This window comes from Prinia subflava, chromosome 1 (genome assembly GCF_021018805.1).
Source record: "Prinia subflava isolate CZ2003 ecotype Zambia chromosome 1, Cam_Psub_1.2, whole genome shotgun sequence".
Lineage (NCBI taxonomy): Eukaryota > Metazoa > Chordata > Aves > Passeriformes > Cisticolidae > Prinia > Prinia subflava.
This window is the reverse complement of record NC_086247.1, coordinates 126776058-126794396: the sequence shown is the minus strand read 5'-3', so window position 1 is coordinate 126794396 and position 18339 is coordinate 126776058. Positions and strand designations below refer to the sequence as shown.

The following is an 18339-nucleotide window of genomic DNA, read 5'->3' as shown; positions in this document are numbered from 1 at the left end:
TGAGCTTTTGCAACACTGAGACATGATACATAATAGACATGAGTTGGAAACTTACATTTCATGTTAATTTATATCACTTACATAAATGGGAAAAAATAGTGGGCAAACCACCCCCCTCCCCCCCCCCGTCTTTAATGCCTATTACTTTCACCTCTGCAACAACCTAAGCAATATTTAGATTCATATTTTGATATCTGGACTGAAGTACAAATAAACTTTCATTTTGCAACTTGAATAATTTGCTCTGTGAATTCTACAATGGAACTTATACAAGGGATAGACTTGACAAAAAGCAGTAGTAAACAAAAACCTTAATTTTTAACAATTGATCTCAGAAACGATCACAGAATTCTATCAAAAACACCAGCTTTCTTCAGGCTTAGCAGCTCTAGGGGTTCCTAATTAAGGATTACTCATCCTACCACTTGACCACATTACACTAGAGAGCTGCTTCCATTTTATCTGCTTGTGGGAACAAGATTACTGCTTGAATACATCATCTTTCACAAGATCGAACTCCGAGTAGTACCAAGGGGAAATTCTGCCAGTCTGTTCTAACAGATTTGAAAACTAAATGGCCCATAATTTCAAAATCATGTACTATTCTATATATGTGTGCCCTTTACATGATTGGAATTACATTTAAGAAAACAAAAAGAAACTCTCATGACACAAAACAGAAATAAAATCCAATCTGCATGCACTATTATTGACTGTCTTTCTTTATTAACTGGCTTTGAGACAAAGTCAGGAGATTTCAGTACTGCCATGCAAGCACAGAAGACAACACTTTTGACTATCTGAATTCCTACCATCAGATAGCAAAAAGACATCAAAGACAGAAATCTTATTTTCTCAGTGTGTAATCTGAATGTATCCTCCAGAGCTGCTAGAAATAGATTCCATTGTGATAGACCTTTGAGATAATTACCACAGCCAGAAGTCTTTTGTATTAGCAGGCAATGCCTTAAGGTTTCATTCTGTGGTAAGCTCTAAATTGATCTCCTGTGACACGTTCTAAGTAAGTGGTAGGAGCTACTTGCTTCAGATTTACTCCATAACTTTTTAAGTATACCATGACCTCCTTTAACAGTGCAAGGAAGTTAATGACCTGAACATTTCACTTCTGCAGTTAGCAATGTCCTTCCTCGGCAAAGGCACAATCTGCTGAGCCAATAGTGCTTTAACAAATAGAAGTTTGCACTCAGAAACAACAAAGGAGAAAAACCTTCCTGGAATTCAAGGTTGACCAGCAGTTCAAAGCAATTCAATTACTGTAACACAGTAAATAGGAACTGCATTTTCCTATTGAATGTATTTAATGTACCTCAAAAGCTCTTATCCTGGCTGTATTTAAGAGTCACACACACACAATTCTATTAAAGCCACAAAATTCTCTATGAGGACTGGTGACAGCAAAGCTGGATTTGGATGTAAAAATTATTTGCTATTTAATGAAAATGATGCAAAAATACCTGGATCATTGGGCTCAAAGGGTCAGTGGTTTAGAAGCCTTAACCAGCAGCTGGTTAAGATTGTTTCACCTCAATGGTTAATTCCAGGCACAGCTCTGTTTAGTCTCTTTAACAACCTGTACAGAAAGCATGCTCAGCAAGTTTGAGGACAGTGGCTGTTTGAGCAGTCAGTACCTCCCTGGAAGGACTCCCATTCAAAGGACCTTGACAGGCTGGAGAAATGGCTGAACTGAACATTAACAGTGTAAATGCAGTCTCACATCTCTCATGCTCCCGTTGTTCTCTGTAACTACCTTAATTTGAGAGTATAGAGAAGAAACAGCCAAAATATTATTGGAGATAGTGAAAGGATAAGGGGTCACACACACAAGTTGCACCAGGGAGCAAGTTTCAGAGGAGGCTGTAGGATTTCCACACTGGCAGACACTCAAAACATACTGAGACACGGCCCTGAGCACTCTCAGTATTTTCCTTCACATAAAGATAGATTAAATCAATCTTAGGTTACAAGGGCTAAAATGTAAGGCATTTCCCACACCAGTGCACCCATGGATTTCTGAGGAATAAATGACAGAAACAAAGGGTCTAACCTCTTGCCTGCAGCCCAGGTCCACAGGTCTCCTGTGCTCCCGGACTGTCCTGGCGCACGTACCACGGTACCAGCTGGCACCTGCGCCATTTGTGCGTCTTCCACCTGAAATGAGAGGGGGACCAATCCAGCTGAACCTCGTAGCCATCAAACCTCAGCCAGCACAAGCCCTAGATAGTGTTACAAATCACCATAAGCTGTTGCTTATTTTTACTAAATGGTCACAGGCAATTCACAGAAGAACCGGTAACAGTACCATAAACTTAACCCTATCCTGTTAACTTTTATTCTTCTTTCAGGATGAGGCCACTAAGAACACATGGAAGAAATGAGGAAGCAAAGGTAGAAAGAAAAAAGGAGAAATATGAAACAGAAAAGAAAGAGCGCTGCAGAGAAGTATTGGGACAGTGGACTTCAGTGATTGCAAAGGTGCCTCAGGAAATTACTGGGATCTTGGGTTGCTGAGTAGCCACACCTTACAAATGTGGAGCCAGCCAACAAAACCACCACAATGGGTCCACCATATCAAAAATAATACACAAACAAAAAGAACTTGTAAACCACCGCCAATAACAAGTGCAATATTGCACTGCCTAAATTACTCCATCATTAATATAAACTGCTTTGAAACTTTTACGAAGTTCCCTGGCAGTGCTGCAGAATATCCCAGCCCTCAAATATAACAAATCCAGGCAAGCCTGTTTGTTGTCACAACTCTTAAATAATCCACAATTGTCCACAGCTCCAGCGATCAGCAGTTTGCATGTTTTAAGCTATTTCAATGGTTTGGCACCTCGAGTTTCATTGTAACCTGCCTCTATGGGACAGCAACTAACTAAGGCATGAGCCAGCTGAGTGTGTGAGTCCATCTGTCACAGCATGTGTGCAGGTCAAAAAGATGCTAAAGGAAATATATGGAACATGTGTTTAGTATTAGTTCGTGTCATGAAATATAAATGACCTCATCTACCACTCTCTAGCAACTCTTCTTCCTTATGCTCAGTGCATTATCATGCAGCTCAGATACTGAAGATACTAAAGAGATGAGGAGCAGCCAGCATTTTAAAAGATATAACTCTTAATTTCATTTTGACCATAAAAAGTTCTTGAGCTCTATTTGTCTGGTGTTTAGAGTACTGATTTTGGTAGCTTCCCAATGCTCTTTTCAATCTTTTCACATCTTTTAGTTGCCTAGAGTATGATCTCCTAATGAATTTGCAATGATAATTCTTATAAGATGATGAAAGCAACACATTTCTTTAATCTCAATTTCTTTTTATTAAACTAAACTTAAATTCTATTTGTACCTCTGCAACAGATAGTAATTTCATAGGAATTATTATTAATTGAGAAAATAATTATTATTTTGTCAAGTAAATCTAACTACAGCATCAGAATTTTCTAAACTTTGTCTCCATCAACAACATCTTGTTGCATGTCTAGACCTTCCCACACACTCAGACAGACATTACAGAATTACCCAAACATTTTCTTAGGCAAAAATAGTTCCACCTTCTGGAATAATTCTCAACATTCTGTGGGGAAGATCAGGCCAATGCAGAGGACACAGGGCATATGGGGGTATTTTCAGCTCTGGACTGTCTCAGGACTTACAGGGATAGAAAAATGAAGCAGATAGTGGGTTAAGCAGTGTGGCACCAGAAATCAGCTCTCCTAAACATACAAGCAGTTCAGCACCTTGGATATTTTAGAAAGATTTGCTTTACGTGTTTATAATGTCAAAACAGTTTCTAGGAAAAATTTATCCTGGAAAGTAATTCTTAGTCATTGCAATATTCTTGCCAAGGAACTGGAACAAAATGAACCAGTGATTCCCTATGGGCCAAACTGAGTCTACATATCTGTTGTGAAACCTTGATTTAGATGTGTATCCTTATTTTTCTAAATGGTACATGCTAGAGTACCATTTAGAAATGGGAACAGCTACTGCTAAGAAATGGAATTCAGTGAGCTCTAGAGGTAGTACAAGTTTAAATATCATGTCTGAGCTGTTTCTGGTTGATTTTCTCACATACCTGTAGCTATGACAGACAGGAGAAGCTTCACATTCCCTCTCCTCAAACAAAGACTCTGGGCACTCCCGACCACCATTGGCAGGGAGCTGGATGATGACTCGGTGACGGGACTGCTTCCTTACTGTGACACCCCCTGCAAAGAGGAAACAGCTGGTTTCTACTGCTGCTACTTAAGGTTGAAACTAATTAGGGTAAAAACACGGGCTTTGAACCAATTGCCACAACATTGGCATGCTATTTTGCCCATAAGCAGAAAAATTAAGCCTAATAGAAAAAACACTTCAATTTCAGCTCATGGCCAGGAAGCAGAATTAAACAGAAAGCAATACCAGCAATACCGAACAAATGAAAAGACAGCTGAAATAAGTAAACAGTTCAAGAGAACAAAAATTAAACCAGCTCAGTTTGCTGCTACATTTTACAGTTTAAAGGTGTAAGCTTGCTTTCATCATTTGCATGTAAAACCAGAGACAGGAATTCCACTCTAGAATTCCTTTACAGTTTGCAGTTTTTAATTATTATAGCCATCCATTATTAATGATAAACAGTAAATAGTTCCTGTAGAAATTTTGCTTTCAGTCATCTTCAGATATCGGTTCTTCAGGCAGAAAATTAAGAGAAAAGCTACAGATCTGTATTAGTTCCACAGCAATGCCTATGTTAGGTAGAAATCTTGGAGGGTTTTTATTTTTTTTCACAGAGAGCAGTAGAGCAGACATTTGGCTGACTGGGCTGATATCAGCTTTGGGTGGGTTATTACAGCAGCTGCAGCTTGTCTGATCCCAGAAGCGTGCTGGACCACGGCCAAGCAATCGTAATTAGGAGTGAGCAGTAGGAGAATCCCGGCGGTGGCTCTCCACCACCTGGCCACTCCTCAGCACAGAGGAAACCCTGCACTCCCCAGTCAAACAGCTCCAGGAGATGCCAGGAGCTGGCACAAGGGGCAAGACAGACGTGCAGCCCAGCAAAGCTACTGACCTGCTTGCTGGCACAAATGGGTAAACCCCATGAAATAAAAATTGTTTTTGTAGTATAAAGAGAGTTTCACTCACTGAATAGACAAAACACCTGTAGTTCACAAATATACCGTTTTATAGAAGCCTGCATCAAAGCTTGTGGTAAATATTTGTGAAGATATGCTCATTGCATCAAGACCTTTCTTAAAACACACAGAAATGGGAACAGAAAAGGATGGCATTTTTTCCCAGTATCAACTCCTCCAACAAAAATATTTCAGAAAGAACAATTAATACTGCTGTAAAATAATACATATATAATAATAGATATCTACTTTCATAGATTCAGATGTAATGGATTCAATTCCCTGCTCTTTTTCAAAAGTTATGAATTTAGTCTTCCTAACCCCTTTTTTCATTTGTTAGAATGCATGAAACACTGATAGGCATTACTGCAAAATGCCTTTATGCTTCGGGCCTTTACCAGGCATAAAGAATTGGCCGTGACAGCCCAAGTCTGTATGTTTGCTGTAACTATATCTTTTACATCCTGACAATGTGGTAGCTGTGAGCAATCACCATGTCCCACACAGGGATTAGCACCCTGTGGAACAGGGAGTATTACAGAGTCTGTCTGTAACTGTACATATTAGAAAAATGCCTCATGTTAAGCTTAAGAAGAGGAAAAAAAGCATAAAATATGGCTAATATTAAGCCTGTCATCACGTTAAATTCACGTGTGATTTCAATGTAATAAAAATTCAGGGGAGACCTGCACTGTTTTAAAGAGCTTTCCCAAGTGTATTAAATGGTTTGGATTTTATGTGTAATTCAGACCATTTACATCCCTGTAAAGTCTGTTGATTTTTATTAACTCTCCTTCAATTTTCCTTGGAGTAGAAGCAGCCAGAAAAAATTATATACAACTGTACATCTATTTAGTTACATACTTATCTCCTTGTATATAAAGACTTAGGTTTTTCTGATGAACAAATAGCATAAACTTTTGCAAAACCAAAATCTGCCTATTTTATAATCTGACAAGATAATAACATTGTATAAGTATTGATGTTGAGATGATAAGGTGATGATAAGAGCTATGTGTCTACCCCATAAGTAGTTATCTCTTTATCAGTGGAAGAAGAAAATGGGAGTTTATAATATAAGGCGAACTGTGGGAAAAAATTCCAAACAGATGCATATAGAAAATGGATAGAAATAACTGTTCTTTTTAGCAAAAACTCTATGTCCAAAATTACCTTCTTGACATGAAGAAGGACACGGTGTCCAGTCACTGAATGGAGTCACTATACAGTCCTTCCTACAGGGCAGCAGACAAGGTCTCACGGTTTCTGGTCGAAGGCTTTCAGGGCATCTAACAAAAAAATTACAGAGAGGCATTATCAAATAAACAATCACTCTGCAATGAAGTAGTGAATCATGTGAGGTACTGAATGCCCGCAGGCACATGAGGACAGTGCTTGTTGCCCAGAATTCACCAGGATGGAGCACACATATAAAAACTAGTAGCAATTAAATACATGTGGTGAAAGCAAGCCAAATCTGGTGTGTTCTGCACATCAGGATTTAAATAATCATCATCCCTCACTCACCATGCTAGACTGTATTTTCAGGGTAATTTTCAACATTATTGTGAAGAAAAGCCATCTCATTTAGTTTAGTAAAATGCATTTTCAGGTCTCATCATTTTATCATAAGTATAAACTCTGGAAAGAGTCATATTTAAAATAAATAACATTACTAACCCAGAAACAAATAGGTAGAAGCTGGCTGTGATTATGAGAGAAACTAGAAAAGGATTTAAAATGGCCAGATCAATGAGACTGAGAAAGATTGTCAGAAAAAGCAGAAAACCTTACTTGTTTTAGGAAGAGACTTGATCAGCATATAAAAAGGATTATTGGACTGCCACATATGGGACTCATTACCCAGGTCATTTTCCCCATTCTGTGGGAATTCTGTCTTTTTTTCATCAAGGAAAACAACTCTCTATGCCACAATACTTGTTTCAGAATGATACAATAATTCTCGCAGAAGTACTGAAAATATTTATATAATTTCAAAATTACTACTGCTCCAGAAATATACAGACTTTGGACTGTCTGAAGAATATGCAAACGTGTTAGAAAAACATTACATCCATATTTGGGAGCTTTTGGATCATTACAGAAGAACATTACTATGACTAGCTTTTCCTCATTTCAGTGCTGGGCAGCTGGGAACAGAGAGGTGGGAGAGGCAGGTCTAATGGTAAACTATCAAGAGAATCTAGTCTCCATGGTCAGCAGAGAGCTGTGCCTGTGCAATGTGAGGAGGACCAAAGCTGATGTGCAGTTTTACTGGAACATACTCTTCAACAATAATACTTGCTTACACTTTCCATCAGTTATCTCTGCATATCCCTATCAATTCATATATTCTTCTCAGTATATGATCAATTACCATGAACCAGCACCAATTCCTTGGTGCACTCTTAAAAGGGGATCTCTGCCCTTCCTCTCCTCTCCCCTTCCACCAATGTGGCAAAACAAGAAATAACATAGCTATAGCAACACAAATCTCTATCACTTCTCTGTAAGTTCTCTCTACAAATTTAAGTCAACTTGTGCCTTGGTTCTATGTGATTCATAAAATCAGATTCTATATGCAAGGGTGTACTTAGATGTGATCAGATACACTTTAAAAAACCCTCTGCTACCAATCACAACATTAACAATATTGTCAGATTTTTTTTAAGGTTAAAATAAAAAATGTTTCTGAAAAGCATCGAACATTGGCTTGCTAATGTCTTTTCTTGCATTGGATTTTCCCTTTAAAAACAGGAGAAATTATAACTGTACAAAACAGTCTGAAATATACACATTCACCATTTCACTGAGAGCTTCATCTTTCAGGAGCACTAAATACTACAATTTCTCTTCAGATACTTAGGCAAGGCAATTAGTTCAATTAGAACACCATTTCTATGCTTTATATTGTTTGTATTTGCTATACATGGCTTAAAACAAAGTATTGATTTTTTTGCAGTCCTTACTCAAGGTCAAATTAAACAGAAAAGATACATGCCGGAGTCTGTAACTTGTGAGGCAGATAAGGCCAATAATATTGATTGTATCATACCACAGTAATCCTTTTTATTAAGGGGAGTTTAAAACAAGGTTCCTATTTACATTTTCATGTTAAAGGTCTGGGTCTTTAAGAATGATTCAGTGATTTCGATGTGACAATTTGAAGGACCAAGCAAGACCTTTTTTCATTTCACTTGATTCATTTATGAAAGAATAAAACAGTCCTCCTCCCAGAATTTAACATCAAATCAAAGGTAGAGGCATTTACAGTAGGCTTAAAAAGGATGATAAATCATTAGAGGTTTGTGGGTTTTTTATGTAAATGTACCAAACAAAAGATAATGGTATCATGACTAAATAGAACAGCAACTTAATACAGATACACAACAATTTAGATTACTGAATGTGCAGATATTACTCCCCACATTTCCATTTAAAGTAAATTAGGCTTAAATCCACTGCAGAATAAAACAACTAATGGCAGGCATCAAGCAAATATTTAGTGTGAAAATAGCTGCCTCATGAACTTTCCAAATGACCTCTGCCACCAGTTCTTAGAGTTTTGAATCTGTTCTGAGTGGGATATATTTACAGACTGCCAATCCCTACAAAGACATTATCAAATGCATTTTACTAGCAGCTAATCTGTATTTAACCCTGGTCACACATTAAACTGTAAAACCAAATCATTGGGCCAAAAGAATAACTTTAAAAAACTGCATAAATGGGAAACAAATCACAAAGTTTGTGAATCGAATGCTCAAACTAATGTTTCTAATTAATGTCATGTCCATTTCCACTATGTTACACCTCCTTGGTCTGGTTCTGAGAAGAGCTTTACTGTATTTAAGACTCATATCACTATTTTTGAGTGGGACTGCACTAATCCATACACTGTGCTGCTTGTTTGGAGGCAACACAAGGATCTTGGAAATGGTGCTGCTCTGCATGTCACACACAGACTCCAAGAGTTTTATTGGGACTCAACCTGATGGTGGCAAGGAACCAACTGGATTTAGTCAGCTGTCAGCAAAATCACCACTGTAAATACCACCCATTAAAATCCATAGTGAGGAAGGTATTATCTAGTCTTCCTGTTGTGCCAGTTTTGCATTTTTAGAAGACGATATGTTCCTGCATGAGAACACAAGGAGGGTCTGTTCGCCTTTGCAAGCAGTCATTGGTGACAAAAATACAAAGCAGTAAAATCCCAACACAATTACAGCATTAAGATATTTTTGAAGATCTTTACTTTTTTGGGCCTACTTGTCCCACGTTGACTCTGACACAGATGACCTTTCTTGTCTGCATGCCCACAGAGCAGGTGGCCTCCCCGTTCCAGCTGGCAGAGGAGTTGAAAGCAGAGACAGACGTGTCCTCTATGCACTGTCCCCACGGGCCGGTCTGCCAGTGATAGACAGTGCAGGAGTGCTCATTACAGCTGCGTGTTTCCTGCAGGGCACTGCTGTTCGGGCACTGCACTCCTCCTGGAACACCAAAAGAGGGCAAAAGATCAGTCACTGCAAGGAGATATATTTTTTTATTAAAAAAACCCCACATACCTCAAACCCACTTTGAAATATTTTTAGTTATATATACTCAGTTTGATTACATGAAAGAAATGCTGTTGCCTTTTTCCTCTTCTTCATATGCCCAATATTGACTTTGACAAATTTTGGTCGACAAGCTACACAGAACAGACTGTTCATGGACAGTATGTAAGTATTTACCAAAAGGATAACAACATAATCATAACTTCTGTAACATACTAATGTACTTGGAGTAATCTACAGGTTATTCTTTAGGTGTCTTCTAGAAGAGACTGCAAGAGATCACAAAAGGACGTATGAAGGCTTTAGGCAGAAAAAAATGGTTAATTATTCTAGTTATGCATGTGTAAAGACCACTGTTTCTGTCTAATTAACAGATCAATTAAAAAGATTTTGGAGCTCTTGTCCAGCTCCTAGTGGATGTTTATCCATGTTGTGTAAACCAAAGAGGATGACACAGCTGGCAACTTCAGGTCCAGATTAAGATAACAAAGCCTATTGCAGTTTATGATTTAAATGTAATTCAGTGTCAATGACTGTGAACAGCTCAGGTGATGCTAACTTTGTTGCATTTGGTTTCAGATAATATGGTCACTTTATAAATATTAAAGCACTTCAAAACTACTTCGGCCTCCCAGTCCTCCAGGAGAAATGAAGAGTTCTTTCCTGCCAGAGCTGATCACAGGCTATTGGATGTCCAGCCCTGGGGGCAGACATCATGTCTGCTAAACATCTGTGTTATTAGACAGATAGAATCCAGGTTTGAAGTTCTGGCCTACAAGGAACAACGGGACTCCTATCCCCAACTGATGGAAAAGCAGCAAAAAATCTATGCAACATTTTAGCCTCTCCTAAAAGACAAGAGAAGTAAGAAAGACAGTTGAAAGAAGAGCTTTTTATTAGTTAATGTTGATGATCCATATGACTTCTCTAGAAACAAAAATGCAAGCTCACACCAAATGCACATTGTAGAGTATATTATTCTTTATATCTCAGCACTGAACTTCAGGTTGACTGTCTGCTCTACAGATATGCAGGAAGCAAGGGGTTTTAAACCTTAAGGGGTTGTTTAAATTAAACATAAACAGTAAATGTAATCAAAAAAACAATGGATGTTTCAAATAATCCAACACAAGAAAGTCAAGTAACCACTACAAAAATACTTTACACCCTAAGTTGTTCTGCACAGTCTAGATCTGCAGCAAACATGAGAAGAGGTTAATTCTAATGAAAATACAAGATGAAATCATAATTCTCAGTTTATTTCTCTAGGAATATTTTTAATTTCTGGCTGTTTTTCTAAAAATACTTATTTAACCAAGCAGCAACAAACATCATATTAGTTGAGATGTCATGCCACAGAGTAGCTAATCTTAAATTTTAAAAAGGGGATTAGAAAAACCGACAAATATGTGAATCTAATTAAAGAATAACTTGATTTTTTTTTTGGTTCAAAATGGATGCAACTCAAGTCTATCAGAATTGCTTCAAGTATATGTCAATGTACAGAGCATAAAAACAAAATTCCAGGTGCATTTTCTTAAAAAAGGAAGTTCAAAAAAAGGTAAAATTATGATTATATAATAAGTTTGATAAAGTTATCTAATCATCATCATTCAAGAAAAAAAATCAACTAACATCAACAGATAGAAATGTAAGCAAATGAATTAGGAAAGTGAGTGTATTTTGAACAGGAAAAAAATTTGTAAAATCACAAATTATTTGTAATGGAAAAGAAAACTGATCCATGTGAAGAGTCTAGACCCTCTATTAAAAAGGTTATATAAGAAAAATATAAGAGATATTGGGAAGGTTAATAAATTAATTATTTTCATCTGATATTAGCCCAAGATAAACCACAAGGAAAACATTTAATGAAATTTAAAAATTAAAAAAGGTGTGTTTAAAAAATATTTTAAATAATTTTTAAATAAAAATTAAAAAAAAAATAATCCCAGAATTAAACACCACTGACCACAGAATCCTGAGCCATTTGAGACTAAAGTGACAACTTTGGTTCAGTTTTGACAGCTATGCAAGAATACATATTTAGGGAAAAAATGAGATTGACATTGACTTCTAAATGAAATACATTGGGGCATGAATGTCTGCAGCTCAGTGGGAATCTAGTTCTGCTCAGATTAAACCAGGAGTTAAAAAAAACATGCAAAGACTGAAAAAAATGTGGAAATAATACTACTAAAATAAAAATCAATCTGCCATTCTCTCCAGGAAAACAGAATTCTCTTGTGCTTCCTCAAATTTAACTAGGTACAGAAAATGCAGAAGGGGTTGGAAAACTGGCAGTTAGAGATGACCTTTACAACATCTGTGTAGGGGTAACTTTATGAGCATATCCCCAGTAGAGGACAGGTTTGACAGCAACATGAAAGTTAATGAGTATCACAGAAAAAAAATAAAATATACATTTGATTTCATCAGAATACAGGAAAAAGGGATATACAATAGTAAACACTTCCTTTAATAATAAATGATCATTTGACAATAAATAACTGCTTAGCAGTAGTAAAAGTCATAATTTCAAGGATAAAAAAAACAGTTGGGGCAGAAGCATTTAGTTTTGGGTTTGGATTTTTAAGCAAAGTAAACTTTGAAGTGAAAGACTAGCTTTGCATAGGGATTTGCATACTGCTTATAAAATAGCTGACAGAATTGTCATCCACTTAAATTGCTTTTCTACCTGATTAGGAGCTGCTAATGGGTACAATAATTTGCTCTAGGATATTTAATGATAGGATATTATAAATCTTTTCTTGTGACATTGACTTGATAATTTTCAAATTTAAAAATGTTAAACATTTTTAAAACATCTAGGATCATTTTAATTAATCATTTTGATATCATTTGTTTTTGCAAATGCATATAGTTTTATAAACGCATTTCAAAACAGTTGGAATAATCTTGAAGTTTGAGAAAACAGATGTGACTGAAATGCTTCTTGTATTCTAGTGAGTGAAATGGGTGTTACTCATTTCCTTGCTGTAGGCACTTCCCAAGGCAGCTCCACTTCCTGAAGACAGACACAGTCAGAACCAAGACTACCCCTGTTCCGCAAACATTGATGTTCCCTCCCCTGGTTTGTGTCAGTCACACAAACCAAGCAGGCCTGTCCAAAATACACTACAGGTCAGGATGCAGAGCGGACCCACGGTAAATGTGAGGTCTGTCCTCAAGTCTTCTCCAGGATAGAATATGAACCCCTGACCCCTCACTACAGTCAGCAGCCTGAGCTGATGGGCTCCAGAGCAAAGGCAGCACAGTAACACACCCTGCCCTGGCTCACCTTTCTCACACAGGTGTCAGGTCACTTAGTAACTCTTGCCTGAAAATTCAGGTTGCACAGTTCCAAAACTGGAGGTTTTTTTATTCCTGTTTCATGGAACCCCTCATGTTCTCCAAAACTTATTCTTTTGTGAAAGAGCAATTTGCTGCTGAAACAATTATTCAATTCTTTGCTTTCAGATTTAATTACCAAGCAGTGTTACGTCAAGCCAGGAAAGTACAAAAATTGAAAACAAACTCAATAAGTGTTGGAAGAGTAAACACATTAAAAAACTCTAACATAACTTGTTTGCAAATATGAAGTCAAACTGTACTGGAATTTAACAGGAATAAAATTTTAAAGCATATCAACAATAATTTAAATATTGAGAAGAAACTCCTTTGATCCAGCTATTTCTTACGTATTCAATAAATCATTCTTGCAGACAGATGAGAAGTAAGAGTTGCTGGTCTGTCAAACAGAATATCTGATGAGATGGACAACTGATATTCTGTACTATCTAATGGTGATATTCAGTAGTCTGTGCTATATGTTCATTTCAAATAGTCCTTCTGACATTGCACTTTGAGCATGTAATACCCATACTAAAATCTGTCATGCATAAGAATCCCTGCCCTAAGAGAATAATAAAAAAACCCTCTCCTTTCCCTCTCATTTTAATAAATAAAGCTTTTAAGTCATCTTATATTCCTCTTTGCATTCGACTTTTGGTTTTTTGGTTTTGGTTTGTGTTTTTGGGGGAGGTGAGGTGTTAAAGCTTTACTTTTCCAAAGCTGGTTTTATTGATAAAATTTTGGATGTATCCACAACATTAGTGTTAGGCAGTATTGCACCAATTTGCCAGTGTCACTCCATGGCAATGTATAATCAATACCAAATCAATCTATATATTTATTATTTACTGAAGAACTAAGATTCATTTAGTACTTTTTAGTCTCAGGTCCAGTAGTAAAGTGAAACAGTCTTAGTGCTAACTACTAATTATATAAGATTTATTGTAAGCAGGAAATAAAAAAAAGGACAAAAATATTAAACAGAATATAAACCAAAAGTAGACACACCCTGCATTCAAGAGACAGGTTGAGCTGCACATGACACTTTACTAGATTTATGCAGAACAACTTTATGATGTACCAGGTAACATCACCATGTCCTTTGCTGTCATTTTATATTTTGAGACAGGGACTTTTCTGAGCTTCTTACTGTACCATGAAGATATATTTGACAGTGACACAAATGAGCTAACACTATAGGCAGTCTCACAGACAGGCAAATTTATAAATCGCTTTGCCTTTCAAGCCTTCAAGCTGAGGACAATGATCTCAGAAAAAATATCAAAAATGGTTATTGTGACACTCGTTTCCACATGGAGTCATCTCACAAAGCACAGTCAGAGTTTATCTTGTGGAGAGACTCCTTTCTTTCCACTGAATGCTAATAAATAAGCCCACCCCAGATGTGCATGACCACACCATGCTCGAGGCTCTGCAGGTGTGGTTTGACCACACAAAAAGGGTCTTGTTTGGAATGAGGAAATGATGATGAGAGGGTGTACAACTGAGGTCAGCTCCTGGCTCAAGCAGAAATCAGTGTGGTGCTGGAGGGGCAGTCAGCATCCCAGAGCTCATTAGAAAACTGTCACTGTTGTAATTTATATAAGGCTTATATTTGTTGTAATTTACGTGTGGCTTATATTTTTCCTGTGAACCTATTCTTTACACTGAGAAATTATTACAATACTACTGAATTATTCCTATTCTAAAGTATTAAAAAAAATTAGATTGTGGTTGTTTCCTGGTGGTCAGTCATGTTAACTTGATGGTTTCTTCAAACCAATTCAGCAGCAGAGATAGCTGGGTAATAAGAGGGGAAAAAAATTCTTAGGTGTGAAATGACATAGCTCTATTACAGATAGTTATATGCCAATATTAACAAGAAAAATGGCAGAATACAGTATTTTTTTATCTCAAAGAGGAGAGAAACTGAACAATCACAGACAATATGCGATAGAAAGCCATCTGAGAGCCAGATAAAAAAACCTATTTCACATGTATCTATAGATTCTCAAAAAGTTCAGGGAGGTGTTCATGCTTAAGCACCCAAATGAACAAGAATTAAACGTACCAGGTACTTTGATGGATTTCAGTATTCATTGTGTGTGTAATGCCTGCAATGCTTTGATCTTTCCAGGCTTGTGGACTGAATGAGTAGCAGGAGGATGTGTGTGATCAAGGACTCACACCTGGACTCCCTATGTCATCTTAGAATACAAATTTAGTCTTATTTATGGATTTGCGACAGTCTTGCATATTTTTCTTTAACTAATATCCAATTCTGATATATAATAAGAATAGTATGTATTTATGTACAATATTTGTGTCCTGTTGTGTTTTGAGTAAAATCTCATGGCAATATCATCCAGAAATTACTACAGAATAGCTTACCTAGCCTGGTCTGTCACTCTTACCAACAGCTCAAGAAAAGGTTCAGAAATCCAAAAGAAAACTTGTGTGACTGTTCATGTGAACAGAACTGATAGCTGTTTTCAGAACTCAGCTTTAATGTGTAAATGGAATTACTGGACTTACATTTATGAGACTTGGAATTTTTAGTTATATATGATGCTTACAGAGCTTCCATCTACAGTTCTGTGCATCTTTTTTAAGTTCTGAATAGAATTGAGAACTTTTGTTTTCCAAAAAATGTTCACATGAAGCTTCCTTTTATATCAGTGGAATACAGATGTTCAAATACATGAATATATTCTGTGCTTCTAGAACAAGAAATTACCTCCCAGGACCCAGTATTTTATGTTTTGGGAGCACAGCTGATCTCAGTCATGGAATTCTGAAAGTGAAAAGTCATTCAGTTGTTTGGTCACATAACAAATGACTAAGAGGCGTAACAGGAGCATGACAAGAGGAGAAAAATGACAGTAACTCTAATTCAACTGAAGCATAAAAAAAAGTTAAATTGATACATTTTTTTAATATAATACAAGAAAATATGGAAACTATCTTCTAGCTAGAGTAATAAAAATACCCTAAGCCTTGGAAGGCTTTTTCACTTATTTATATACTTTCATTCTCTAGAGTTTGTACAGAGTGCAAAGGAGCACAGTATTGAAGAGATCTGATCAAAGTGAGAGTGCAGTCCTGGGTAAGCTGGGTAGACCTCCCAGCTTGTATCCTTAAAAAAAGCACAGAATAACCTCATCTGAAATAGTGGGGAAGAAACCAGGGTTTGAGCAAAGCTGAAGCACTACAACACCCAGGTAATGAGTTAGCTTTTTCAGCCTTACTTTGGGGGATTTCTTCACTGCAGCCTCTGTAGTTTGAGATCTGTTGGTTTTGTGACCACTCTGTGCTGATTCTGATCACTGCACAACAAACATTAATGAAATTCACAAGCTCAAAATCCAGGTGATGCTGAACAGCTTTGCTGCATCTGCAGCCTTGTACATTAATCTAGGTTGTATTAACTATAAAGCAGGAAAAGGAGTACTTTTTAAGATTAAGCATAAGAAAGTGGAATAATTTTTCAGTAATTTAGGTTTTGACTTCTGTGGCATGCTTCTCAGGATTTACATTTCTGTCTCCATTAAAATTACAGAAGTATATAGAAAATCTATTGGCTTGATCTACATGGACAAGCAAGAAGCACATGAATATATTTTTATATGAATTATATGTCTCTGTGTTTCCCCACAGAGTCTGTTCAACACACTATAAAAAAGGGACACCACAAACCCAATTATTTTATAATTTTAAAAGTGTTTCTACTTTGTTACATATATCCATCTAAGTAATTTATGATTTCAATCACCTACTAAAATAGAATACAGTTCTGATTCCTACTTACATTTCCAGCAAAGCCTCCTTTCAGAGAAAAGGTTGAAAGTGCTCTGTTACATTTATTTTTTTTACAATCACCCAAATTCTGTTAAATACACAGTACACTTTTAGCAACGTTAGCTGTGCCTGCAAACAGCAAAGTGTATAGCTATTCCTTTTCACTGCTTCCATACCTTGCAGCTTTCACTTTTCAGCTAAATTTGATCTTAAGATAAAAGTAATAAAATGTGTAACAGTATAAATGAAGAACTAACACATGCTTGTAATCCTTTTATATTGAGACATTTAAATTCTCTCTCAGTAATACATGTGAGTAAACATCTTCCAAGAACTCTCTGCTGGTTATGTCTCTTGGCTCCTGGTGTCGCACAAGGCATTTAATCAGCTGGACCCTGGCACGCCTGACATGGCCATTTTTGAACCATGTTATATACAGAATACATTTCCCCTAAACCTTCCCACCCCTCCAACTACTTAAAACCCAAACAAAAAGAGCTGTAGGAACCATGGAAAATCATAAAAGAATAGCTATGAACTCCTATCTAAAATCTGTTTTGTCTTCTCCTTTATATTCCAGCGATGTCTTCTCTTTGCATATGCTGCAGATACTGCACAAGGATCACTTGAATAAATGGAAACCATTCACCAGTGAAGGCTGGCAGGGCAAACTCCAAACTTTTGCTATGAATAACAATGTTAGTGGGGTAACATAAGTTACCAATTAGAGAAAAGAAACTTTAACACCTTTTTACTAACATTTGACCCATTAAAATTCGTATCTTTTCAGCATTCAGGACACTTATATCTTTCCAAACTGGACATCAGTTAGGATTGCTGATGTTGTATCGGATGAACTGTTTGTCTTGCTTAATTTTAATGAAAACAAGAAAATCATATATCTGAAACAGAAAGAGTAACATTAAGTGCCTAATAAAAATACAGTAAAATGAACTGCAATGAGCAAAATCAACCCTCTTTAAAGCAGCTTCAGGTACCAGGAGTAAGTGCAAGATAATTCTGCTACATTTAAAAACCGACCAACACGACCTAATAATTTGTTTCTGTCAATGGAGGAATGACTGTGACCTCCCGGGGCGGCTGGGTGCTGCCAGGCCCGCGGCAGCGCGGAGCGCTCACCTTCTCCCGCGTAGGCCAGGACGGCGCGGGCGCGCAGCTGCCGGCCCTCCGTGGCTTTGCCGGAGCAGGTGTGCGAGCAGGACGACCAGGCGGACCACGCGCTGAGCACGCAGTCCTTCGGGCACGGCGCCTCGCACGCCACCGGGATCGGGTAGATGGCATCTCTGCACAGCTGCCTGTCAACCTCTTCTCCTGGGGGAAGAAAAAAAAAAAGCAGCAGTCTATCATCTGCTAAATTAACTTAAAATGAGCAATCTAGTCCAGATGGGCACACAGATAAATTAGATTCTGTTCTTCTGTATGAACAAGGTAAATGGATTTTTTATTACTTGTCTCCTCTGCCTGGATT

At 37.2% G+C, this 18339-nt stretch overlaps 1 protein-coding gene across 1 annotated transcript in view; it reads right to left on the bottom strand.

Moving 5' to 3' along the window:
• THSD7A (thrombospondin type 1 domain containing 7A) overlaps positions 1-18339 on the bottom strand; it is a 270216-nt gene that overhangs the window by 52289 nt on the left and 199588 nt on the right. The window contains exons 10-14 of the mRNA XM_063411466.1: positions 17991-18182; positions 9398-9632; positions 6316-6431; positions 4101-4233; positions 2066-2169 (exon numbers count right to left, since the gene is read on the bottom strand). Coding sequence (XP_063267536.1) covers positions 2066-2169; positions 4101-4233; positions 6316-6431; positions 9398-9632; positions 17991-18182 — 780 coding nt within the window. The remainder of the gene's footprint in view (positions 1-2065; positions 2170-4100; positions 4234-6315; positions 6432-9397; positions 9633-17990; positions 18183-18339) is intronic.